Source organism: Chrysochloris asiatica, unplaced genomic scaffold, assembly GCF_000296735.1.
Source record: "Chrysochloris asiatica unplaced genomic scaffold, ChrAsi1.0 scaffold00101, whole genome shotgun sequence".
NCBI classification, from domain to species: domain Eukaryota; kingdom Metazoa; phylum Chordata; class Mammalia; order Afrosoricida; family Chrysochloridae; genus Chrysochloris; species Chrysochloris asiatica.
The window spans coordinates 10,451,598-10,477,268 of NW_006408619.1; the positions used below are offsets into that span (position 1 = coordinate 10,451,598).

General features: G+C 51.5%; 1 protein-coding gene across 1 annotated transcript; it reads left to right on the top strand.

Moving 5' to 3' along the window:
- The first annotated feature begins 303 nt into the window (after positions 1–303).
- SEMA4B (sema domain, immunoglobulin domain (Ig), transmembrane domain (TM) and short cytoplasmic domain, (semaphorin) 4B) lies at positions 304–25,671 on the top strand. Its single transcript, XM_006867131.1, has 14 exons — positions 304–385; positions 16,379–16,542; positions 16,708–16,770; positions 18,046–18,144; positions 18,729–18,840; positions 19,128–19,241; positions 19,376–19,527; positions 20,598–20,779; positions 20,902–21,052; positions 22,142–22,355; positions 22,454–22,569; positions 22,788–22,954; positions 24,595–24,680; positions 24,932–25,671. Exons 4-14 carry the CDS (start codon positions 18,130–18,132, stop codon positions 25,669–25,671), a joined length of 2,049 nt encoding a protein of 682 aa, XP_006867193.1. The 5' UTR covers positions 304–385; positions 16,379–16,542; positions 16,708–16,770; positions 18,046–18,129.

A 25,671-nucleotide genomic window follows, 5' to 3' on the forward strand; every position in this document is an offset into this window, starting at 1 on the left:
GAGCTGTTACCGAGCTGTTGCCGAGCTAGATCGCGAAAGCGTGGTGTAGAGAACCGAGGGGGCCTGCGTTTGCCTCAGCCCACGTAACCCGGGTTCCCCCCCTCCCGCCCTTAGGTCTGAGGCGGGGGGCAGCGCGGGGGCCGGACTTCGGGGCGGGGCCGCCGCCTGTGAGTCCAGTTGAACCACCTGAGTTGGAAACCGGAGGACGCCGCGCTCGCAGCTGCCGGACTTCGGCGCGCCGAGATGGGCCGGGGAAAGCGGCCGGCCGCCCTGCTGGGCGCACTGCTGCACCCGCGGCCACTGTTGCTCCTGCTGGCTCTGCTCCTGCTGCTGCTACCGACGCCCCCGACATGCTCGCTCACCCCCCGGATCAGCCTGAAGCTGGGTGAGTGACAGACGACCCCTCGAGGGGCGCGGGCTCGGGTCTGGGGGAGGGGAGTATGGAGGTTTCCTTGACAAAGGAGAAAGGGAGGGAAGCTGGGGTCCATTAGGACCCCTCGTCTTTTCAGAACGCTGCAGGGAGAGAGAGAAGAGGGGCGCTGTGGGGCTGCGGGTTCCTTTCTTCTTTTCTCTTTTTAACTGGGGGTGGGGGGATTCTCGCTCCCTCTGCCGCACCTGGGAGGGCACCCTTTCGGCGGTGGTGAGGCCCCTCGATGCTTGCCACCCGCGGGTTTGCCTGTCCCTCTGCTTGTCTTTGATGCTGACCAGAGCCCGCCACGGTGCCGCCCCTGGAGGCAGTGCGGGTTGGAGGGGGCCGTGCCTGAAATCCCATAAACACTGGGGTTCTGGTATTCCTTGCAAGTCGCAGCAGGGCCCCGGAGCAATGGTGGAGCTGGCGGGAGCAGTGGTTGGAATGGCCGGGACTCACTCACTCTCCCAGCTCCTCCACCTTTGGCCAGCTGAAGCAGCCCCCAGCCCAATATGCAGAGATCTCTCGGCCCTGAGAGGGACCCCTCCCCGAGTGACCGGGAGTGTCTGCCACTTTGGCTCAGACCCTACCTTGCCTGGTGCTCACATCCATATCTGTGGCCCCCTCCCTTTCCAGCTCTCAGCTCCCAATCTCCTGATCCCCCTTTCATCTGATTCCTTTTCCAACTCCTCCCTGCCCCCTCAGACTTTGGAATCAGAAGGGCCGGGATTCCAAGTTCATTTCTACTTCTGGACACGTTTCTTCTAAGTGCGCCCCAGTTTCCCCATCTGCAAAATGGGCACCGTCATAGGAACGTTGCAAGGCTGTTTTGGGATTTGATGAAATTAGGTGAAGTGGGTAGGCATGACTTGTATAGGTGCTGTTTGTTTCTCCAAACCCTTTAAGTTACTGGTTGTCCTACTATGTAGAGGCAGACAGAAACAGTGTCAGACTGCTTTCTGCTTGCAGAATCCGCATCCTGCTTACAAAAGTTAAGATTAGCAGAATCAACGCTTAGTGGCCCAGAGTAAGTATCTGAAACATTGCAGAATAAGTGAGAAGATGGCCTGGGTTCATATCTTGCCTTTGACAGTAACTGTGACTTTGAGCAAATTACTTAATCTCTCTTGGTCTCGATTTACTCATCTGTAAAATAAGGATAATAATGGCACTTACTTCAAGATTGTGAAGATTAAAGGGTTCATGTTTTAAAAGTCTATAGGACAGGACTTGGTACATAGAAATTGTTCTACAAGTGTTTGTTGTTGTTAAGTACCGTCGAGTCTGTTCTGACCCAGAGTGACCCTGTATAGGGTTTCCCAGGAGCAGCTGGTGAGCTTGAACCACCGACCTTGCAGTTCAGATGGCTTTGCAGTCTGGTGCATTAACCCACAGAGCCACAGCAGGACTCCTTTACAAGGTTTAGCTGTTTATTATTATATGTGTTAGACACAGGGTTTTGCTTATGCCATACTCCTGCACACCCTGCACAGAACTGGGGTATTTCCCCCCCGGGGGGTTAGGGTGGAAGGTGGGACTGGTGTGGTGATTTGGCCACAGCCCCTTGGGTACTCCAGCCCATGAAGCAATAATAAAGAGGTGTATCCAGGCTCTCAGGTCTGCTGTCTTGCTGTGTTTTCTCTTGTGAGTCTGATGCCCTCTGCTCCTAGACCCTCTGTGTTTTCGGAGAAGGGAAGATGGGGGCGGGGTGGGCTCTGATGAACTGTTGTTGCGCTGGGGCAGCCAGCTTGGCTCACCCTAAAGCAAACCCAGCTAAGTCATCACAACCCTGTGGAGAGTTTATAAAACTAAATCTTTTCAGGAGCAGACAGCTTTCACTTTCTCCCTCAGAGCTGCTGGTGGGTTTGAGCTGCCAACCTTGCAGTTAGCAATTCAGTGCTTATCCCACAATGTCACCAGGGCTCCTTTGTTGTTATTGTTGTTGTTGTTAAGTGCCGTCTAGTTGGTTCCAAACCATAGCGACCCTGTATAGGATTTCTGAAGAGTAGCTTCGTGAATTTGAACTGCCAACCTTGTGGTTCAAACCAGTTTTGCAGTGTAGCGCATTAATGCACAGTGCCACACCAGGACTCCATAGACTGGGTCAAATACTTTTTAGGCTCCAGGGATGGCTAGAAGGCTAAGGAACTGTTAGAAGGATCAGAGACCAGCTAGAACAATTAGTTGGTACCAGTACAATTCCTAGTCCTGGCCCACTCTGCAATCCGAGACCCGTTCCCAGGCTGCAGTAGAGGCGGCTGTGCACACACCAGCAGCCCCTGCACCCGTCCCCTGGTTCACGGGTCAGGGCTGCTGCAGACAGTGACTCGTTATGCAGTGCACAAGGATGCACGCTCTGCTCACCAAGCTGAGTCCTAGAGAAAAAAAGGCCTCCTCTGTGTTCTTGGGACTTGTCTGCCCAGTTGTTGTTAAGTGCTGTGGAGTCAGCTCCGACTCATAGCAACTCTGTACAGTGTTTCTGAGGCTGTAAATCTTTATGGGAGCAGAAAGCCTCATCTTTCTCCCGCGGAACAGCTGGTAGTTTCAAACTGCTGACCTTGTGGTTCATTATGCTACCAGAGCTCCTTTGTCTGTCCAGAGGGGAACCCCTTTTTTCAGTCCCACCAAGACCCTGTAGTAGGCTAGCAGCACCCTGCCCCTGGCTTATGAGTGAGCCCACATCCTGCACAGCTCTAGGTGCTTGTGTCTCTGGATTTCCTCCTGGCCCCTGGTGCCACCTCCCTCTCCCATGCTCATGCAGGTCCTTCCTGCTGGCTAGGAGCCCTAGAGGGGAATGCCACTGCCACTGAACAGGCGAACCCTCTGAACATGGCCTCGGGCAGCTTCCTGCCTTGTCCCTGGGGGCTCGTTAGATGTTCCTGGCAGTGTGCCCATCCTGAGCAGGCCCATAGTGATCAGGGGACGATGGGCACGGGGACCAGGGCCCCTCCTTCCTGAACAAGGATAGAAGAGTGGAACTGGAGACCACACTTCTCTTTCCTGCCACTTGCCCCTACTATTGAATTCCCACCAAGCCTAGGAACCGTGCCAGACGTCTAGGGACAGTGTCTAGTTTAAAACAAAATCCCTTAAGGTGGAGAGTCCAGCTCACTTTGCATCTGGGGGTCTTTACATGGAACCTTCATTTCCATTGATCAGAAGTAGATTCTGGGGGTCATTCGGTTGGGTGCTCCATTTGCAGTCTCATCCAGCGGCCAGTAGCGGAGGACAGTCCCTGGTCTTCATGGTATGCTGGATAAGCAGAAGCCTTGCCCAGGAAGTGACTTGTCTCTAAAGGGAATGCTTCAAAGAAGTGTTTGTAATTGTGGTTCTGTTGCATCCCCCATTTCTCGGGGCAGGAGCGATGCTGAGTGGAAACAGTGCCCCCCCCCAGCCCCCCGGCATGTGAGCGTCCAGGCCCAGTACCTCCCAGCCAGACCTTGTGGAAGGAAACAAACCTCCCTTGGCTCACAGAACAGTTTTCTTGGGTCCCTGTAGTTGGGCGATTAAAAGTTGCTAATGTCCCTTTGCCCTGAAGTGCCTGGCTGGAAGGATCTTGACATAGTGTTCATGAGCCAGAATGAAATAAGTCCTAGGGTCTGCAAACTGCAGCCGTATGAACCCCACTGAGCAGACAGAGGACCATTGACAGTCAGCTGTTTGTCTTCTGACCCCAAGCAAGCCTTCAGGGTAGCAGTGATGCTGAGAAGCCTCTGGTGCTGACCACTTTCAAGTCTCTTCCTGGCATCGCTCCTTGACTTGGGCTCCTCTTCAGCTCTGTCCTGTGGGCTGGCATCTTCATGGCCTTTCCGAACAGAGTGGAAAGAGGAGTACAAGTTAAGGATGCTCATAGCCTCGCTTTGAAGGCCGGCCTTGTCACACTCACTAACTACAACCTGTGGCAAGCGTCCCGCCTGCTCCCATCCTGTTTGCACGTTGGCCAGAACCCATCTTACAGGGTTCTGAGAAGATTACATGAAATCATATATGTAAAGTGTTTGGCATTGAGCCTGGCTCGTGCTGTGCCCCCAGTAAAAGGTGGTGGTGCCTGCTCTGCTGTGGTGGGAATTTCTACCAGCCTTGCTCTGGGAGATAATTTGCATCAATTGAACATCTCCAGGCTGAGTGCTGGCTGTAAGTAGGCCCTCTAATAGGGCTGGAGTGCCAAGCCTGCCAGGCCAGAACCTCACAGTACCCGACCTCAGAAGGCACAGGAGGTTGTATAATAATGTGAATTTGCTGTTGTGAAGTACCATCCAGTCGGTTCCAACTCATAGCAACCCTGTTTAGGGTTTCCGAGGAGCGATTGGTGGATTTGAACTGCTAACCTAATGATTCAAACTGATCTTGCAGTCCAGACATTATCCTGCAGTGCCACACCAGGACTCCTGAATGGAGTGGTGCAAACCCCACCCCCTGCCCTAGGCAGGGGGCCTGCCTAAGTTAGCCTATTTTTCAAGTACCAGTTTCAGCCCTTTCCAAGTCTCTCCCCACTTCCCTCCCCACAGAACCTCCTTTGTCTGAGGCGGGACCTGCACCTCTCCCTTGCTTAGAGCTGGTTCCACTCTGCCCTCCTCCTAACCTACATTCATCTGGGTGGTGAAATGCCTGTGTGCCAGCCCGGGAAAGCGCTAAGCTTGCAAAACCCTTTTGGGACCCATCCGGATATGTTCGTCCTCCAGGTGAGGGAGACAGCGAGGATGGCGCAGTGCCTGGAGAGAGGGCTAGACTGCGCCTGTCCATTATTCCTTCCTGGGGCTGTGCACGTGCTGGGATGATTGGAGAGACTGGCATCGGGCTGGGAAGCCTCTGAGGTAGCCCCTCCCAGTGGGAGGAGTAGTCACAAAATTTGAGTCTCCTGTGATTCAGGGTTGTCTAGTTTCCTTAAGAGTCTGCTGCTAAAGAGATGCTGTTTTTCTCCTGCTAGAGCTCCCCTGCCCGTTGGCTGGCATCTGACCTACCTCCCTGTGCTATGAGTGCTCCCCTGTGTCCAGGGAAGAGATTGACTTACACAGAAATCACCATCTTTGGGGTGACCCCAAACTTTCATCTGCTCCTAACCCAGTGGGATCTCCCTGGTCACATAGCGACCACACCTCTATGACCATCTCCCCTACTGGGCAGGAGTCAGCCCTTCCTCCCGTGAATGGTGCAGCCATCTCAAGTTCATGTTCTGGCATTCAGTGCCCAGACGAAGGGAGGAGATGAGGGGAAGTAACAGGTAGAGAGCTACTGTGAGCACCAGGCTTTTAGTATGTGTCCACCACATGATAGGTAGAATCACCCCATTTTACAGATAAGATAGCTGAGGTTCAGAGAGGTGAAGTACCTCTTACTTGTTCTCTCTCTTCTGTACTTCCAAAAGTTCTTGGAAAAATAGAATTGAAAGAGAATGACAAATTTCCACAAACTTTTGAGGTCCACTTGTACTTGTGGGTCGACCTGCCTGACAGCTTAGTGGGCTTTAACGAGGTTAGGTGGGAGCTGTGGCAGTTGAGTTTGGGTGTGCATAGTGGCTAGAATCTCCTCATAACTCTTGAAAGAGAGACCGAATTCCTCATCTCAGGTCCTCTTGTTTGGTCTTTTCTTGCCTGTCGTCTAGGGAGGGGCACTAATAGGAAGAAGAAAGAAATCCAGTGTTTGCCAAGCACTGGTCTGGAATATGAAGATGGTATTGTTCCAGTTTGCACAGACAGACGAGGAAGCAGAGGCTCAGAGAGGTTAATGCATAGTCTCAGGGTCACACAGCTGGACAGGCTTCAGACCAAGGTTTGGGCTACCAGTCTCTGATCTGAGCGTCAGGTTGTTTCCATTAGAACCCGCTGCCGCCTCCTTCACCTATGAAATGTTTGAAAGCAACCAAATGAGCCTGCTCAGCCCTCAGATAACGGAAAGGTTATGTATTTCCATTTGGTGAGACATCTATTGACGTCACTTCCTGAACAGGGCAAGAGATCCAGCCCAGCCCCAGTTGACCGAAGGGCAGGCAGACCCGCGAACTTGACCATAGATAAGATGCATTGTCTCAGAAGTTTGCAGTCGGAGGCAGTGAACCTGATCCAGCCTGGAGAGAGATTTTATTTGGCCTCCAAGTGTTTTAGGAAACTCTTAAAAGTCACCGATATTTAAAATTCAGGACATTTAATATAAAAATTCACGTTTCTAGCTTTTCTGAAGATCTGGCACAGAGGTTGGGCATTATTGCAAGCAGCAGGAAGTAGCCTCTTCAGAGGGGACTTCCATTTCCTGGTGGCTGCTCCCCATCCACCTGCCCTTGCCCTCCCTGCCTTGAGAAAGTAGATTTATGAGTTTGTCCTGAGGCAGCCACAGTGCTGGGTATTTACCCAAGGTCTTGAGCAAGGGTGGCAAGAGGGAGGCACTGGTTATTGATGACCCCTAACCTTTGAACTGCAAAGTTGGCGGTTCAGACTCACCAGTCTCTTCTCGGAAACCCTGTATGGGGTCAAACTGACTCGATGGCACTTAACAACAGTAACAACAACCTGTGTGCGGTCAGTAGGATAAGCACTGAACCGCAGGTGGGTTTGAACTGCGAGGTTGGTGGTTCAAACTTACCAGCTGCCCCTTGGAAACCCTGTATACTCACTGTGAGTCAGAACCAACTTAACAAACAACAACAACCTGTGTGCACAGCTTACTACTACTGCATGTTATGTTGGTTTGCACTTCCCAGTACCTCTGCATGGCCTCCCTCTCAGAGAGGGCAGGGGGCTTGTGTGGGCTTACACAGCTGGTTATGAGAAAGTCAGGATTCACATACAGGTCTAGGACTCCCCACTCAGTGATGTTTCTGGTCCTTCTGGGTTGTTTCCTGTGCCCTTCAATCAACAAATAGCCGTTGAACAACTCCTTGGCACTCACTTGACCAGGTGAGACATATACGGGATAAGCACATGAGTAGGACATAGGTTTGATCCTCACTCTCAGTTTGGTGGAAGAGACAGGCACAGAGAGCCCATCAGCATCGTGAAACTGTAGTCAGCGCACTGTGAGAAGTGTGAGCTGGGAAGATGGAAGCAGAGAGAAGGGTCCCTGCCCAGCTGGGAGTTCAGAAAGGCTTCCTGGAGAAGGTGTCACTGACTGTTAAAGGATGAGTAGGACTTAGTCAAAAGGAAGGGCATTCTGGGTAGAGGGGATTGCCCAAGCAAAGACCTAGAACAGAGAAACCAGACCTTGAGTCTCATTAACTGTTAATTGAAATTGGAGAGGAAGGATGTGGCAAAGAAGGGTGACATTTGGGCACTGTGGAGGGTTTTCTCTAAGAGTGACAGTTAGGAGACCGTACAGTGTAGTGCTGGACTGGCCAGTGGGGAGCCTGCTGATAATGCTCCAGGGAGGAGAGGGTGGCGCCTGGTTCAGGACTATGGTAGTGGAAATGGATTTGATGATGGGCTGGATGTGTGTGGATGACGGATGTGTGTGGTTGATGCCCAGGAGTCTAGGCAGGTGAGTGGTACCATGCAGCTACAAGACCTCAATCTGAGGAATGGGTCTGGAAAGGAGCAGTGTTAGACATGAGGCATTGACAGTGTCTATGGGTGGGAGGTCTCCTGTGCAGTGAATCTTGGCGTGTTGAAGGAAGCGTTGTACTCAAAGAGATTTGGAGTCGCTAACATCTGGGTCATCACAGCAATGGATGTAGATAGGGGAGAAAGAAGAGCAGGGGCCAAGGGCAAACACCAGGAGACAAGACCATTTGGACTTGGCAACTTGGTCGCCCAGGTCCAAGTCACGTCGCCACACTCTTCCCACTTCACTCAATGTTCCAATAGCTCTTTGAGGGATGGAGGTTTGGAAGGACTGTGCAGGAGATGGGGAGTGACCCTTGAGACTGTTGGGGCACAGACACCTAGAGGGGACCTCAGCAAGGCAGCACGATGGGCAGGCGCGTGCCATGGAGGCCTACATCCACACCCTGGAGGGTGCTGGGGGATTTGGCAGCTAGGTGATCCCTGGGACCTTGGCAGGAGCAGGCTTTGCAGGTGTGAGGCTGGTTGAGGCCCGAGTGAGTGGGAGGTAAGGAATGGAGATGGCACGGGGCAGCTATTGTCTTCAGGAGTGTGGCTAAAAGGGAGGAGACGCGTTGAAGGAAAACACTGCTTTCTGAGAGGCTGAGGTAGATGATAGAATTCCATCTCTGAGATGTGGAAGTGGGATTGGAAGATATTTATGCCCGCTGGCCTCAGTTTCCTCAGAAAAAGACAGGTATCTATTGAGGGGAGGAAGTGGCCCCAGGATAGAGGGAGCATTAGGGACTGGCCAGCAGAGGGGCTGATTGTGGTCCTAGGGGTCCTGGGGAAAGTGGAGGTCTGTCTCCTAAGAGGATGGCTACCTGAGGATTCTGGCTGTGACTCTTGCCTGCTTGCTTGGGACCATCACAGCAGCCAGTGAGAAGTGGCTTTCCTGAGTGTGCCTGCCCCAGGAAGAAGTCATGCTCCTGAACTGGCTTTCCTTGCCCCTCTTAACCACAGTCTTCGAAGGGGAGGGCTTGTTGTTGTTGTTAGGTGCCATTGAGTCGGTACCGACCCATAGTGACCTTATGCACAGCAGAACGAAACACTGCCCGATCCTGGGCCAACCTCACTACTGTTGCCACGCTTGAGCCCATCGATGCTGCCACTTAGCCAATCCATCTCGTTGGGGGTCTTCCTCTTTTTCTCTGACTCTCCACCTTACCAAACATGATATCCTTTTCCAGCAATGATTCCCTCCTGACAATATGTCCAAAGTATGAGAGACCAAGTTTGGCTAACTTGGTCTCTAAGGAGCACTCTGGCTGCACTTCTTCCAAAACAGATCTGTTGGTTCCTTTGGCAGCCCATGGCACTTTCAATATTCCCCTCCAACATCATATATAACTCAAAAGCATCAATTCTTCTACAGTCTTCCTTATTCGCTGTCCAGCTTTCGCATGCATATGAGGTTATTGAAAGTACCATGGCTTGGGTCAGGCACACCTTAGTCCTCAAGCTGACATCTTTGTTCTTCAACACTTTAAAAAGGTCTTGTGCAGCAGATTTGCTTAATGCAATACATCATTTGTTCTCTTGACTGCTGCTTCCGGGAGGGCTTTAGGCAGCTGCGAACCCCCACCCCACGAGGCTCACTCCTGGTCGGGGACTCTGCCCTGGCACCGGCCTGGTGACACAGAGCTTGACTTGCTGCTCCACACTCATGTAGTTCAGGGTGACTGCCTACCACTTCCTGCCCATCAGGCCAGCTATCTGGCCCCAGTGACTCGACTGTGAGGGGAAGGATAAGGCCCTGCCTCAGTCAGCTGCTGAGTCAGCACGCCTGTCCTGGGGGCAGCGCTCCCCATGCTGGATCCGGGTCCAAGGTTCTGGTGACTTGGCATGGTGTCCCTGAGGAAGAAATGTTCCAAGAGAGGCTCTCGAGAAACTTGTCACGAGTCCAGGCCCCTCTCTGGGGACTTTGGGGTTCGGCTGAGGGGCAGGAGAGCACCTTCCCGACTCTGACTCCACCGGCTCGCTGGTGTTTTCCGGGCTCGTCCTGCTGAGGCCTGCCAAGGGGGGAATGTTAGGGCCAGGTCAGCAGATTGTGCTGGTGTGGGGAACCACAGAGTGGGGAGAAAGGTGGGGTGGGGCTCTGAGTCATGGCCCTGTTAAGCTCACTAGCTGGCCCCAGGTGGGCACGGCCCAGGGTGGGGACAGTGCTGAGCCCTGTCTGTTCCCGTCTCACCCCAGAAAGCATCAGACTTCCGGCTGAGTCACAGGGAAGTGGAGAAACTGTAGGTGACGGTGGAGGCTGTTATTCCCGAATCACTTCCTGCTGGGACCCAGACCCTGGAGGTGGGGCTGGGGGCTTGGCAGCTAGTACTGATCTGCCCAACCCAGCATGGCCTCTCCCAGAAGACCTCTGCCCCCCAACCCAGGCCCGCCCACACCAAGCCTTCCCAGCGGGTGGTCTGCCCAATGGGGAGCACTGGCCCTACCCATGTAGATGGGAGGCTTCATGCTGACTGGGAAAATGGCAGGCCTGCCTTCTCCATTCCAGAATAAGCCTTGGGTCGGTGGACCTGGAGAGTCTCTGAACAGCACAGAAGCCCAAGAGACCAACTGAGAGACACGGTTTGGCGGCATAAAGCTTAGACCAACCCAAGGTGTGCCAGCACTCACACGGAGTAAAGGCAGAAACGTCCCCTCCCAGTCAACTCTGTACAAATAGCTCTCAGAAGTGAACACAAGCATGGACAAGCCCTGTGGCCTGGTGTGCACGCAGACACACAGACACACAGACACAAGCTCAGGCAGGAGTCGCCCCCGGCACCTGGGCAGACAGCACGATGCCCATAACACATGGGTCCTTGTTTCTGAGCAGGACCCTCTTGTGACCAGATGCCAGCCTAGATTGGAGCCACCCAGGCTGAGTTCTTAAACCATGAGGGTGAGGAAGGCCCGACCTCTCTGGCAGCTCTAGCTGTGCTGGATTTTCCTGCAGGGCTTTTGGGGATTGTTTATGATCTGCTCGTTGACTGTGTGCCAGACACCACGCGAACGCTGGGATAACATGCGCAAAGTTGTTTTGAGTGAGGCTCCCGGTAAATGTGGGTTATTATGTATATTATTATTTGCATACTTAATCTTATTTCTCCTCCCGACAACTGCATGAGGTGAGGTGCTGTTATTATCCCCATTTTAAAGATAAGGAAAGTGAGGCGCAAAGAAGTCAGGTGACGTGTGCTGGTGGTACACAACCATGAGTGGGAGAGGTAGGATTTGAACCTAGGACTTTGCTTGATCTGACCTCTGTCTTGTGCACCTTCCAGCTGAGAAGTCAACTGTACTGACCAACCCTTGTGAAGTACACAGGGGTGAGGAGATCCTGGGGGCCAAGACCAACAGGACACTGTGGCTTTGTGTCTCAGAGGCTTTGGGCAGAGGGAGGAGGGTCCTTCACCCACTTCTCTGAGCCACATGACATTTCTGTCCCTTTGACATTTCAGTTACAGTGCTCCCAACATGACAAGAGCATGTGTCATGAGCATTTTGTGCATGTAGAGGGCTGGGCTGGACCAGAGCGAGCAGCCAGAGCTTGGGTTGGCTCTCCTTTGGCAGTTTGCCACTCCCGCTCCCAGGCCTAGGTGGGGCTAAGCCACCACCTGGAACTGAGTCTTATCTCTGACCTTTGGCTTTTCTGCTCTGGCAGGTTCCAAGCTGTGGCACAAGCGATAAGCATTGGCACACTCGAGCCAGCCCTCACTTTCTGAAAACTTTGTGGGAGGGATGCAAAAGATCAGGAGGCTTGCTATGTGCTTATCTCACTTACTCCTCACAGGACTTTTAGGTGGTGTTTTTTTCCTGTTTTTAATTTACATATGATGCAACTGTGGCTCATGAAGAAATGCCCTGCAGAAGGGCCTGTGACCCAGCGCTTTTCAAAACGTGGGGCTTGAACTTCCGAGTTACCAGGGGAGCTCATCCCAGACCTGCAGAGTCAGAAGCTCTCAGGCATCTTAACATCTTCTGGGGACTTTGTGGCCTTCAGAACGGAGACAGCCTAGGTGGCCTCCCACGTGGTTTTTTTGTGCTCTGGGGCTTTGTGTTAATTGCATGATCTCTCTGCGCCTCAATTTCCCCTTCTGTAAAATGGGACTGTTGTGGGACTACAGAATAGTTCTCTGTAAAATGTTACACACAGCGTCTGACACAACTGCCCCCGTGCTCTGGAGTAGACCTGTGGTAACCACGGGCTGAGGGATAAGGAAGCTCACTAGCAGGGTAGTCCCTCACAGGAGCAAGAATTGGGCCCCAGTGTGTTGGAAATGCTTCTGGTCCAGGCGAATTAGTGTTGTTGTTCAGTGCCGTCCAGTCGATTCCTGTATAGGGTTCCCAAGGAGCGGCTGGTGAGACTGAACCCCACCGACTTTGTGGTTCAAACAAACCTTGTCGTCCACTGCTTTATCCCACAGTATCACACCAGGACTCCAGTGTTGGAATTAATGTTGGGACTTCTCCTTGGACCTGCCAGTGCAGTAGGAAGTGGTAAGGGGTGGGGAATCTGAGGGAGAAAACCTACGGTTTAGTGTGGCTCTGGATTTCAGAGCTGAGAGAGAGCTTTTAACCTCTCCGATCACATTAAGACTCAATCTTAGGTAGGATGCATCCTCCATGGATCTTCAGGGTAAGACATCCAGCTCTGGAGCCACAGACATCCCGCATAAACTCCTGCACGGCTTCCCTTTCCTGGAAACCTGCTAAGGAACAGCCGTGATAACCCCAGCATCCTGTTTGCTGAAGGGGTGCTAGCCATTCCATCTCTCCCTGACAGCTTTGCTAGGGAGCCCCACCTGAAGATTTCCTTTCACATTAGCAGCCAGGATAAAACTTAGCTTCCCCAGAGAGTCTGGTATGTGTCCCTCCACTTGGACAATGGGGACAAGGTAACTTCATTTCCCTTCTCTCTTTTGTCCACTGGGAGGCTCGGAGCTAAATCTGTATGAGGGAGAAACTTTATAGTGTGTCCTTCCTTCTGGTTTAGATGTTTTCTTCAGGTTGTTTACTCTGCTTCTGATTTGAGTGTTTATATTGACTCATTTTTTTCCCTATGTGTTTCCTCCTCCTTTGTGGAACCAGGCTGGGGGTATGTAAAACACTCGACATGCAAACATACGTGGCGTTGTCTTCACCACTGCTTTATTGGCATGTTGCATTTCTTTTGCTGACTCAGCTTCATTAGACTACTTGCCTGTGTAGTTGTATCCACTGGTCAGTTAGGAAATGTCTGAAGACCGTCTGGGTGGCTACTTTTTGTTGATTTGTCTTTTTCTCATAAACTGCTTTAAACTTTTTTGGATAGGTGGGAATGTTTGTTTATTTGACTTCTTTCTTTCTCGCTCTACACATGTAACCTAAGGAATCCTGGTGTGGTGCCCTAGGATAAGCACTCAATCTTAAGGTCACTTTGAACCTCAAGGTCAGCAGTTCAAACTCACCAGCTGTTCCTCGGAAATCCTACACAGAGTCGCTATGAGTTGAAACTAACTCATGGCACTTAACAACAACAACTGTAGATAAACTCCAGAGGGTGAGCGAATTACCTCAACACCCACCAGGAAAAAACGCCTTTTAAACTTTTTGTGATAAAGCCTTCTGGATATTTCTGTGTTTGTATTTTCTCTACACAAAAAACCCAGAATCTGACTAAACATACTATTTTATAACTTACTGGAAGATGCGGAATCTCTTTGTTAAATGTGCTCTTGTTGTTACGTTCCCACCCATAGCCACACTGTGTAGGGTTTCCGAGGAGCAGCTGGTGAGTTTGAACAGCCAACAGCAGTCCAGTGCTTATCCTACAGTGCCATTCCAGAACTCCATTACGTATTCTACAACAGTGAAAAGTGCTGTAAAATTTATATCAAGGATGTAGGCACATAGCTGGTGGGTTTTGTTTGTTTTTTAAAGTATAGAAGGGCTTATTATGAAAAGCAACAGCCACTTCAGTTTCCCTACCCTATCACCCCACCCCACCCCACCTCATCTCATCCCACCTCACCCCACCTCACCCCACCCTGTGCTTGGCTAAAAGAGGCAACTTGTAAACATTTGGAGTTCTTGTTTTACAGTGGTTTCCTCCATATATTTAAATAAAATGCTCATTTTATTTATTGATTTATCAAGCCACTCTTTCTTAACTGATCAGCTCTTGTTGTGTGTCCTTGAGTGAATGCCAACCCCAGAGGGTTTCCTAGGAGCAGCCCCCACACCTTTTTTCCTAAGTATCTGCAGTTGGACCCCTTAACTCTTGTACTTCAGGGCTCCAGTTAGCAGCTTCATTGTTGTTGTTAAGTGCCATGGAGTCTGTTCTGACTCATAGTGACCCTGTACACGGTTTGTGAAGAGGGCTTGAACCACCGACCATGTGGTTCGCAGTCCAGCGCTGATCCTACAGCGCCACACCAGAAGTCCATGTTAATCAACGTAATTGTTGTTTGTTATATGCTATGGAGTCAATTCTGACTCATAGAGACCCTGCACAGGGTTTCCGAGGTTATAAATCTTTACGGGAGCAGAAAGCCTCATCTTTCTCTCACGGAACCGCTGGTAGTTTCAAACTGCTGACCTTGCGGTTCGCAGCCCGATTCGTAACCACTACGCTACCAGAGCTCAACTTTGTTGTTGTTGTTGTTAAGTGCCATCGAGTCAGTTCCGACCCATAGCGACCCTGTACAGGGTTTCCGAGGGTGTAAATCCTTACGGGAGTAGAAAGCCTCATCTTTCTCCTGCGGAGCAGCTGGTAGTTTCGAACCGCTGACCTTAAGGTTCGCAGCCTGATTCGTAACCACTATGCTACCAGAGCTCAACTTTAGACATTCCTTATCGCCTTGCTGCTGAGAAAAATAAAGCTCTCCTTGTGTACCCCTCCCGACATAAACTGCCATTCTGTTTACTTCATTTATGAGTTTAAAATGTTGATGTAAATAAACTTCTCTTTCTTGTTCCATTAAGCACTGACAGTGCCGTGTGGCCCTCTTTACTCTTAGATGAGGGTATTGAAGAATCTCTTTTCCTTCACGCTGCCTCAACATTATGGTGTCTCTCTGTTGTACTTTAAGGTGTCCAGTGTCAGGGTTGGTAACATTTGCAGGGTGTTTAATAACCCTAAGTCTTCCATGAGTGACTGTGGGGTGGCAGACCAGTGTCCAGTCCTTGTATTAATCTACTCATCCATGTAAATTGTCTCCATGGCAGAACCAAGGAGTGGGCTGAGCTTCCCTTCTCCTTGGTGCTTGCTAATGCCACTCCCAGGAGGTATTTTTTCGTTCCTTATATCCTATCACGTGGCTCAAAACTATCCCATTATATTTTGGTTTGCTTCATAATTTGGCCATGCCTTCAGCATCGTTTTTACCAGCTGCTTAATATGCCATTGAATGGAATATCCTCATTCATTTTCACTCAGCCCTATCTGTGGTTGGACATGGGCATGGGGGTTCCCAATTGTTCATTAATGTGAGTGGGGCTGTAATCAATGTTCTTTCACATATGCAGGAGCTTCAGAAAGTGTGTGGAAAAATGCCATTGTCTTTTCCTTCCATTTTCCACAAACTTTTTGAAGCCCCCTTATATACTAGGGTAAATCAAAAAGTATTGCTACAAAAATCATAGAAGTATTTATTGAACGAAAATACCAAAATGTGAAACTGTTACTTCCAGACATCCCCTCCATCTAGATTGATACGCTTCCAAAGACAGTGTTTCCATCTCTCAAACCTTTTCCCAAAGAATTCTGCTCTCTTCAGTTGCCACTACACCGAAATGACAGTGTGGGCATCCTCAGCAGACTCACATTGCGTTCCTGTTCCATGTTCTTTGAGTTCTAGGAACATCAGGGCGGGGTTAAGAGTTCCCAGTGTAATTCTCTTGGGACAGCTCTTGCTATCCTCGAAGCATGAGCAGGTGCATTGTCCTGATTGGGGGAAAAAAATTCCTTGAAGCAACTTTCCTGGCCCTTTACTCACCAGTTCAGATATCAATTTTTTTTTTAATTTCCTCCTAATAAGCTCCTGTGATCACCTGTGTCCTTTGAGATAGTCTATCAAGATATATTTCCCCTTTGGAATACTTCAAAACAGTCACCGTAACCTCTGAGCTCTGGCCTCTCTGTCTTGAATGGAGCTGACCCAGCAGATCCCCTTGGAAGCCTCTGTTTTGATGGGACTTTCTTTTTGTTTGGAATAAACTTGTGCATGTGTGAACTGAAACCCCAGTAGCAATACTTTTTAACTTTCCCTTGTATCTTTGTGCATTTGTTTCTTCTATAATGATCGACCAAGAATGTTGCTTCCTTTTCAAACCTGTTTCCCTGCCCGCAGTCCCTTGCCATCCACCTCCTTCAGTCAGTTGGCCCATTCTAGAAGTTGGTCAAAGAGGCTTCTCGTGGGAGGCATGACTCCCAAATAATGTCTGTCTGTCTTCCTCTTCCCAGGCTCTGAAAAGCGCTCACTTCTCAGATTTGAAGCTGACAGTATTGCCAATTACACGGCCCTTCTGCTGAGCAAGGATGGCGACACTCTATACGTGGGTGCTCGAGAGGCCCTCTTTGCACTCAACTGTAGCTGCAGTTTCCTGCCAGGCGGGGAATACCAGGAGGTACATGATGCTACCCAGGGCTGGTTAGGCTGGGCAGAGGACTGCAGTGGAAGAGGGGCAGGAAACTTAACTTGAGTTCAAGGATGATGCTGACAGGAGAAGAGAGCATCTCAGCAAACCCTCTAGCCCCCCTCACACACTCATCTTCCCTTTTTTATTTCCCAGCTGCGGTGGCACGCAGATACAGAAAGAAAGCAGCAGTGCAGCTTCAAGGGCAAGGACCCACAGGTAAGGCAGCACCTGGCAGCAATTCTGGCCAAGGGAGGGATGGAACACTGGGCCTGGGCCCGGAGGTGTGGGAACAGATGCAGCCAGGTATGGTGAAAAGAGCATAGGCTTCCAAGATGGCCAGGCCCAGTTTGAGTTCCAGCTTTATGCTTATTATCTTTGTGACCTTGGTTTACTTCTTAGCCTCAGTGTTAGATGGGGATAAGAATACCTGTCTCTGAGAAGTCAGTGAGCACTTGGCACATAAAAGCATCAGTTCCCTGCATGGACAGTGGCTGGCGTTGTACCCTTCTGCGGGTGGTACCTAGTGTCGCAGGTCTGATGGAGTCTGAGTTAGCCAGGATTCCCCTGGAAGATTCCCCATCATTCTCCTGGGTGTCGGCTAAAAGCACACTAGACTTGAGGGTCAAGATTTGTGCTCTAACCCGCCAGACTTTAGTCAGTATTCCTTTATTCAGCAGTATTTATTAAGCACTTATGTACTGTGTGCTCAGCACTCTTAGGTGCTGGAGATATATAACTGAAGGAAGGAAGAAAATGGACAAAAATCAGTCCATATGAAGGGTGGTTGGGTTACACGTCATTAAAACGCAAATGGCATTTGAGTAAAAATTAGGAGGTCGTGGAGGGAGTTGGCCATAGGGCACCTGAAGAAGGAGCAGGAGAAGGTAAGTGGGAACCAGTAGGGGTGTGACCCTGAAGGGACCACTAGTCACCGGGACGTAGAGTAGACTCCATGGAGCCAAGGCAGAGAGTCCAGTGAAGGACAGATATAGATTAAAGATGAAGCCCCCAACACTCTGCTGGTATCCACGTAGGAGCAAAGAAAAGAGACAAGACTAATGGGGAACTCAGCAGTAGAATAGACAGTGTTAGTTGTACTTAATGAAAGTAGAATGTGCTCTCGAAGAACAGTCAGTCAGTGCTTGGTTGGAGATGACACATGAGTCAGGGGTCAAGGCTTAGTGTTTCCTGTGGGCTGAGACTTTGTTGCCAGTGGTTTTCACTGGGCTTCTAAAGAGGACCCTGAGGGACCAAGACAACCCAAAAGGGTGAACCCTGTGGTCCTCTTGTCTACCCTGCTTACTGAAGCTCCTGGATCCTCATTGGTTCCGGAAGTTGATGTTTCTCCCTTCCCCTGCTCCCCAGGGACTGGAGCAGTGAGGCATTCCCTCAGCTGCTGGACAGGCTTTGGATTTAGCGGGGAGGGCTCGGTAGTGCCCCCTGGTGGCATGTTTAGGTCTGGACCCTGATAGCCTCTTTTGTTCCCTCTAGCGTGATTGTCAAAACTACATCAAGATCCTCCTGCCACTCAACAGCAGCCACCTGTTTACCTGTGGCACAGCAGCCTTCAGCCCCATGTGCACCTACATCGTGAGTACCACTCCTCAGGCCTGAGGCTCCCCCCCGGGCTAGACTGTGAATGGCTCTTCTGCAGACTGAGGGAGCTGTATTCCAGCTCTCCCCGGTGTCAGTCACAAGCACAAAGAGGCACCACGATTCTGTCAGATCCATTAGTCACTGCCCCTCGCTTCCTCCAGCTTCTCTCCCCTGTTCTCACCGTGTACCCCACTCCTCACACACACACACACACACACACACACACACACTACTTCTGTCCTGTGCACGCGCCCACAGAGGCTGGTATTCGAGGATGTGGATTAGATCAGCAGCTTTGGATTCAGACATACTGGGTTTGAATCAGGTCTTTGCCCCTCCCGGTTCACATCACCTCTCTAAGCCTCCTGTGTATGGGGCTCACTGTGACCACCTCATAGGGTTCCCGTGGGGTGGTACCCCACCCTGAGCCAAGCCATGGCCCAGGCTTTAGTCCTTCCCATGCCCCTGACCTGCCCATAGGACTGCCTTCTCTGGCCTAGTTCACCACTGTCCTGTGTGAGTCTCCCCCCAACTCCCTGACAGGCCCCTGAACTTGCTCCCTGTCCGCTCCCCTGCAGAACGTGGAGAACTTTACATTGGCGCACGATGAGGCAGGAAATGTCCTCTTGGAAGATGGCAAGGGTCGTTGCCCCTTTGACCCAAATTTCAAGTCTACAGCCCTAGTGGTTGGTGAGTGTTGGGGGCAGGGTATACTCATTGAGGCTCCAGGTGAGGGCAGGTGGGTGGGCAGGGCAAGAAGGCTGAGCCGATGGAATGCCACACCAATTCCCAGGAGTGGCTTGACTGGACAGACGGACACAGGGCTGCCAGGATCCTGGATTTGGCTTTTCCCAGTTCCTGCTCCCTCCCTACCCAACCCGAGTAAGATGGGCAGCTCTGGGGTCACTCAAGGCCCTGAGCAAGGGAGTCGGGACTGTGCCAAGGCGGCCATTCCCATGGGAATGTTCTCTTGGCAGATTGTGAGCTCTATACTGGAACAGTCAGCAGCTTCCAGGGGAATGACCCAGCCATCTCCCGGAGCCAGAGCTTCCGCCCCACCAAGACCGAGAGCTCCCTCAACTGGCTACAAGGTAAAGTCTGCCCACTGCTATCCAATGCGCAGTGCCTGACCTGTGGACTTGGGCTGGCACCGACGTCCCAGTGGAAGGGCACTGGCCCCCTGGCTGGCCCCTGAGCTGACTCGACACTCGCCATGGCCCCACAGACCCAGCCTTTGTGGCCTCAGCCTTCATTCCCGAGAGCCTGGGCAGCCTGCAGGGGGACGATGACAAGATCTACTTCTTCTTCAGCGAGACAGGCCAGGAGCTTGAATTCTTTGAGAACACCATCGTGTCCCGCATTGCCCGCGTCTGCAAGGTGAGGGGTGTGGGCCATCCGTGGGGCTGCCTGACACCCCACAGACCCCAGGAGGCTCAGATCTATGACCTTTCCCTGTCCTCCTGGGAGGAGCAGCTGGCTGGCAGCTGCTTTTCTCTCTCCTTTTAATTTAAAACATCTCATATGATTATAGTGTTTTCTTCTTTCCCAAATGTGACAATACCAAAAAGCGTGTACAAAAATCATTTTTGAAAGAGAAAGTGGAATGATAGGAGATGCTGGGTAGTGCAGAGGGTTAGTACACTCGGCTGCTGACTGAAAGGTTAGAGGTTCAAGTCCACCCAGAGAGACCTCAGAAGGAAGGCCTGGTGACCTGCTGAACACTCAGCCCCTGAGAACTGGTTGGCGGTTAGCACAGTTCTACTCTGACACGTGGGGGCGCCATGAGTTCGCATCTGCTCAAAGGCATCTGGTAATCTGGTTAGCATCGTGATCAAGAGCACAGATCCTGGAGTCAGACTACGTGGCTTCAAACCCTGCTGGTCGTGTGATCTTGGGCAAGTCGTTCAGCCTAACAACACTGCGCTTAGCTCAGAGTCGGCACCTGGATTAATGAAGTAATCTACATAAAGCTCTTAGGAACGTAATAGGCAATTATCTAAATGTTGACAGTTAGTGGCGTAATTCTGTTGCCCTACCACCACACGGTGACCATTGTTAGCGATTTATAGTATGCCTTAGGAATATTTTTCGTGTGTGCATATATGTATGCATGTATTTATTTATATTCAGTTATTCACAGACATGAGTTATATTGTTCAGGCTTCATTAGCTTCCTTTTTTCTTTTTTGCACAGTCAAGGACGTCTTTCCGTATAATAGGTACCTCCCCCCCCTTTACCCTCGTGTTTCACAGTAGGGGAATAGACTCTCGTTCACTTAACCAGCTTCTTGTTGCCTCCAAAGTCTCTTGATTTTAAATGGGACTCAGTCCTGGCTTTGGTTTGCCTTCATTCTTGGTGTCTTGTCTAAGCTCCCACTGGGAAGGGGACCCCCATGCCTCCTGTCCTTCCATCGCCTTTGGGCTCAGCCTTTCTCTTGTTCTCCCAGGGCGACAAGGGTGGCGAGCGGGTCCTGCAGCAGCGCTGGACATCGTTCCTGAAGGCCCAACTTCTGTGTTCTCGACCTGATGATGGCTTCCCGTTCAACGTGCTGCAGGATGTCTTCACACTGACCCCCAGCCCTCAGGACTGGCGCAAAACCCTCTTCTACGGCGTCTTCACGTCCCAGTGGTAGGCCCCAGGATCCAGCTGGGGCGGGGAGGTGGGGCAGAGGGCAACTGGGCCTGGGGGCCCACGAGCTATCATTGGGCCTGCCCAAGACTCCCAGATTAACCCCATCGTTTCCTCTGCAGGCACAGGGGGACCACAGAGGGCTCTGCCATCTGTGTCTTCACCATGGAGGACGTGCAGAGAGCCTTCAGTGGTCTCTACAAGGAGGTCAACCGGGAGACACAGCAGTGGTACACCGTGACACACCCAGTACCCTCGCCACGGCCTGGAGCGGTAGGTACTCAACTCCCACACCCAGGGAGTGTTGGGTCCTTGCACTGTGCTGAGGGCTGCCTAGCCTCAGACAAATCACTGGCTTCTCTGTATCTGTTTATCTTTAAAATGGAAACATTAGCCCAGATCTTCTTGTCCTCTGGGGTTGGATGGGATCATGGACGTTATTACAGTGTCTGCAGGCCGATCTCAGGCTGGACAGATGTGTCCCCACAGGGATAGCTACTGGACACTGTTGACTTCTGTTCACTCATCCCTCTCCCCCATGGAACTCCTTGTAGATCAGGTGTCTCACTATTGAATGATTCAGTGACCAGGTGGTGGGGGAAAAGTTCGTTCTTTCCTTGCAGCCTAGTGGGTACCCCCAGAGCAGACCTTACGACAAGGGTCTGAGTGTCAGCACTTACCTGGGGAACGATTCAGGAAGCAGTGAAAGGGCACAGGAGCATGAGAGGGACGAAGACAAGCCAAGGAAGGCTGTGTTCGTCAGTGGTTGCTACTGTGAGCAGCTAGACTTGAGTCCTGTGGGGCCCCCTCCTGAGAGATGATGACACATGTAGCCAGAGCCCCTCTAAGATATTTTCACCGACTCTTGTGCCTCATTGGTTGAGGATCACTCCGGCCGAGGGAATCCAGAAGGCCCAGGCACTAATGACACACAGTGTCACAGGGATGTGGGTGGGAGCGTGTGTCTGCTACATAAGGAAACTGGCCAGCCAGGGCTTCCTGGGAGCTCTAGTGGAAAGATGTTAACGGAACTAAAAGTGTGCTTACAGGTCTTGAGACCTGTGTGTGTGTGTGTGTGTGTGTGAAAGTGAGGGACCTGGGCAGGCTAGAGGCACAATCAAGACCCCTGCCACCCCTGTAGGTTTCTCTACACCCTGGACTTAGGTCTTGGGCCTCCAGGTCAGTGAGTTGGCTCTCTGGAAAACTGGAATTAATGTGCCATAGCTTCCAAGGATCAGGCAAAGGTTGTGCTGTGAGCTGGGGCAGCCAAGCCAGCTGTCCCCACAGGATCTATAGCAAGCACCCCATCCTGCTGGCCCCGCCCAAGCACTGCTCAGCTCATGCCTCCACTTTTTCCTTTAGTGCATCACCAACAGTGCCCGGGAAAGGAAGATCAACTCGTCCCTGCAGCTCCCCGACCGGGTGCTGAATTTCCTCAAGGACCACTTCCTGATGGACGGGCAGGTCCGCAGCCGTATGCTCCTGCTGCAACCCCGGGCCGTCTACCAGCGTGTGGCTGTACACCGCGTCCAAGGCCTGCACGATGCCGCCTACGATGTCCTCTTCCTGGGCACTAGTGAGTGCCTGCTGTGGGCCAGGTTCAGGACAGTGGGCACGGCGAGTGGGTCCCGGGCTGTGGCTACAGCCAGGCCCTGAGTCTTCTGTGTGCTGCAGGTGATGGCCGTCTGCACAAGGCCGTGAGCATGGGGTCCAGGGTGCACATCATTGAGGAGCTCCAGGTCTTCCCCTCAGGACAGCCCGTGCAGAACTTGCTGCTGGACACCAACAGGGTGAGCTGCTAAAGGAGGCCGGGGTATCCTCAGCCAACATTTCCCTCACCAGGACAGGAAGACCTGGGTGCCAAGACTCTCACAAAGCAAGGGTACTCAGGAGCATAAGCAGAGACCCTGTGGCCAGCGGCTCTGGTGGGCCTGACGCCAGGGTGGCTGTGGCTAGGGTTCAGACTCTCACCAGGCCTGCCTCTCCACCCGCTCTCTCTCCTGTGCAGGGGCTGCTGTACGCCGCCTCACACTCGGGTGTAGTTCAGGTGCCTGTGGCCAACTGCAGCCTGTACCAGAGTTGTGGGGACTGCATCCTTGCCCGGGACCCTTACTGTGCTTGGAGTGGTTCCAGCTGCAAGCGCATCAGCCTCCAACAGCCTGAGCTAGACCCCAGGTGAGAGTTCCCAGAAGCCCCTTTCCCACTGTTCAGCCCTGCACACTGGCCTAGGCACATTCCCCTGGACGACTATACGATTGAGCAGCTCTGCTGGTATGGGGAGCTTTGGCCTGCTAACTGTAAGGTCAGCAGTTCAAACACACCAATTACTCCTTGGGAGAAAAATGAGGCATCTACTTCTTTAAAGGTTGACAGTTTAGGAGACCCCTTGTAGGCTGGCTATGAGATGAAGTCGATTTGATGGCCTTGGGTTGGGTTGGGTTTGGCTGTAGGATCACCACACGGCCTTATTTACGTCCATTGTCTCAGTGTAGTTTTAAGTTAGCTCCCTTCTTCTTCTTAGAAGCATGGTAGTTCAGGCAGTAAATTACATGTTTTCCCTACCCATCTGTAAAGTAGGGACATGATGAGGTCATGTTTGAAATGTCCCAGCCATGCTGTGCCTTGCAGGAGATAGGACTGACCTCTGCACATGTTTAACCAAAAATAAGGGATACACACAGCCCATGAGTAAGCTTGTTAGAAATTGCTTTCAAAATAACTGATTTGGATTATAAAATGTTCATGTAGAAAAGTGTTCGTATTAAAAAACAGAGATAAGCATAAACTAAATAAAAACAGCCCTGAACACTGTCACCTAGAAAGAATCACAGTGAGATTTTGTTACCCAGCTGAGTAAGATACACGAAATACAAGGGGGCCTCAAGAAGGTCATAGGAAAATGGAATGAAAACATAATGGAATTTTTCCACAAAGTTTTTGAAACTCCTCTGCGTATATGTGGTGGTGGTAGTGTGCTGTGCAGTCAGCTCCGACTCATAGCCACCCTGCACAGGGTTTCCGAGGCTATAAATCTGTATGGGAGCAGAAAGCCTCATCTTTCTCCCACGGAACAGCTGGTATAGGGCTGCTAACCTCAAGGTCAGCAGTTTGAATCTACCAGCTGTTCTGTGGGAGAAAGATGAGGCTTTTTCTGCTCCCATAAAGATTTACAGCCTCGGTAACTAACACAGCCATGTTCCTTAGATATTGGGGATTAGGGCTTCAAGACATCGTTTTGGGGACACAGTTCACTGCTCTCTGTCCTATTTGTAGTATTCTTGCTTCACATAAGGATGTATCCGGTATAGGTTTTGTGCAAAACCATGTGCACGAAAGGACAGACCCAAGATGTTGGCTGCTAAGATCTCTGGGAGCAAGATTGTGTGTGATTTTTGTAGTTTTCATATCTTTTGTGCTTGCGGAGTTTTCTAAGTTTTCTCCATGCAGCAGTAGTTCCTTCTTTATTTTTTCTTAAACAAATCAGTGCCTGTGTGTTGCTTAAAAAAGACACAGGTGTCGTCCAGACTTTGTCTGAAGGCACGCACATACCACGCTTGTAATGAAGAAAAATAGTGTAATAACTTTTTATTTGAAAGGAATCATTTGTAGGCAAAGGGTATAATGGTTTAACTCCTACAGTAGGTAGAGTGACTAGCCCGGGGAAGTCTCCTACCTTTAACCCCCTGCTCTGGGGTTGTGCGTCATCCCCGAATCCCAGGCACCTTGCAGAGCTACATGGGTGCGTGTGCTTGTACTGATGGAATAAGGGTTCATGGGGGGTTCCTGGCCTGTCTCACATGCCCTGTGGTCCTCAGGTCATGGATCCAGGATATCAAGGGGGCCAACGCCAAGGGCCTGTGCAACACTTCTTGGTCCAGATCTCGGATGATTGTTCCAACAGGTAAGGTGCCCCTGCAGGGAGTGTAGTAGAGGAGCCAGGGCTGATTTATTACACTGATGGATGCAAATACCATTTCTCACTTCCTCATCCCTCTGGCGTCCAAGTAAGGCCCAGAGAAGTGAGACATGAATGCCCGGAACCCTCACGGGTGCCTGTTCTTGGCACCAGGAACACAGCCCAGAGGGAGGCGGGTGGACTGGTGGCTACTTGGATAGCACCCCACCTTTACCTCATACCTTTTCTGCCCACAGTCAAAACATCTTGTGAGCAAGTCCAGTTTCGGGCCAACACAGTGAACACCTTGTCCTGCCCCCTCCTCTCCAACCTGGCCACCCGGCTCTGGCTGCACAACGGCGTCCCTGTCAATGCCTCAGCCTCCTGCCGTGTGCTGCCCACTGGGGACTTGCTGCTGGTGGGCAGCCAGCTGGGCCTGTTCCAGTGCTTGTCGCTGGAGGATGGCTTCCAGCAGCTGATGGTCAGCTACTGCCCAGAGGTGGTAGAGGACGGGATGGCAGATCAAGCTGACCAGGGTGACAGTGTGCCTGTCATTATCAACACATCGCGTGTGAGTGCACCAGCCAGTGGTGGCAAGGCCAGCTGGGGTGCTGACAAGTCCTACTGGAATGAGTTCCTTGTGATGTGTGTAATGTTTGGGATCTCTGTGGTACTTATCTCCTTGTTCTTCCTCTATCGGCACCGGGATGGCATGAAAGTCTTCCTAAAGCAGGGCGAGTGTGCCAGCGTGCACCCCAACAACCGCCCGTTAGTACAGACACCTGAGACCCGGCCACTCAATGGTGTAGGTCCTCCTAGCACCCCACTTGATCACCGAGGCTACCAGGCCCTGTCGGATGTCTCCCCAGGACCCCGGGTCTTCACCGAGTCAGAGAAGAGGCCCCTCAGCATCCAGGACAGCTTTGTGGAGGTGTCACCCATGTGTCCCCGGCCCCGGGTGCGTCTGGGCTCTGAAATCCGAGACTCTGTGGTGTGA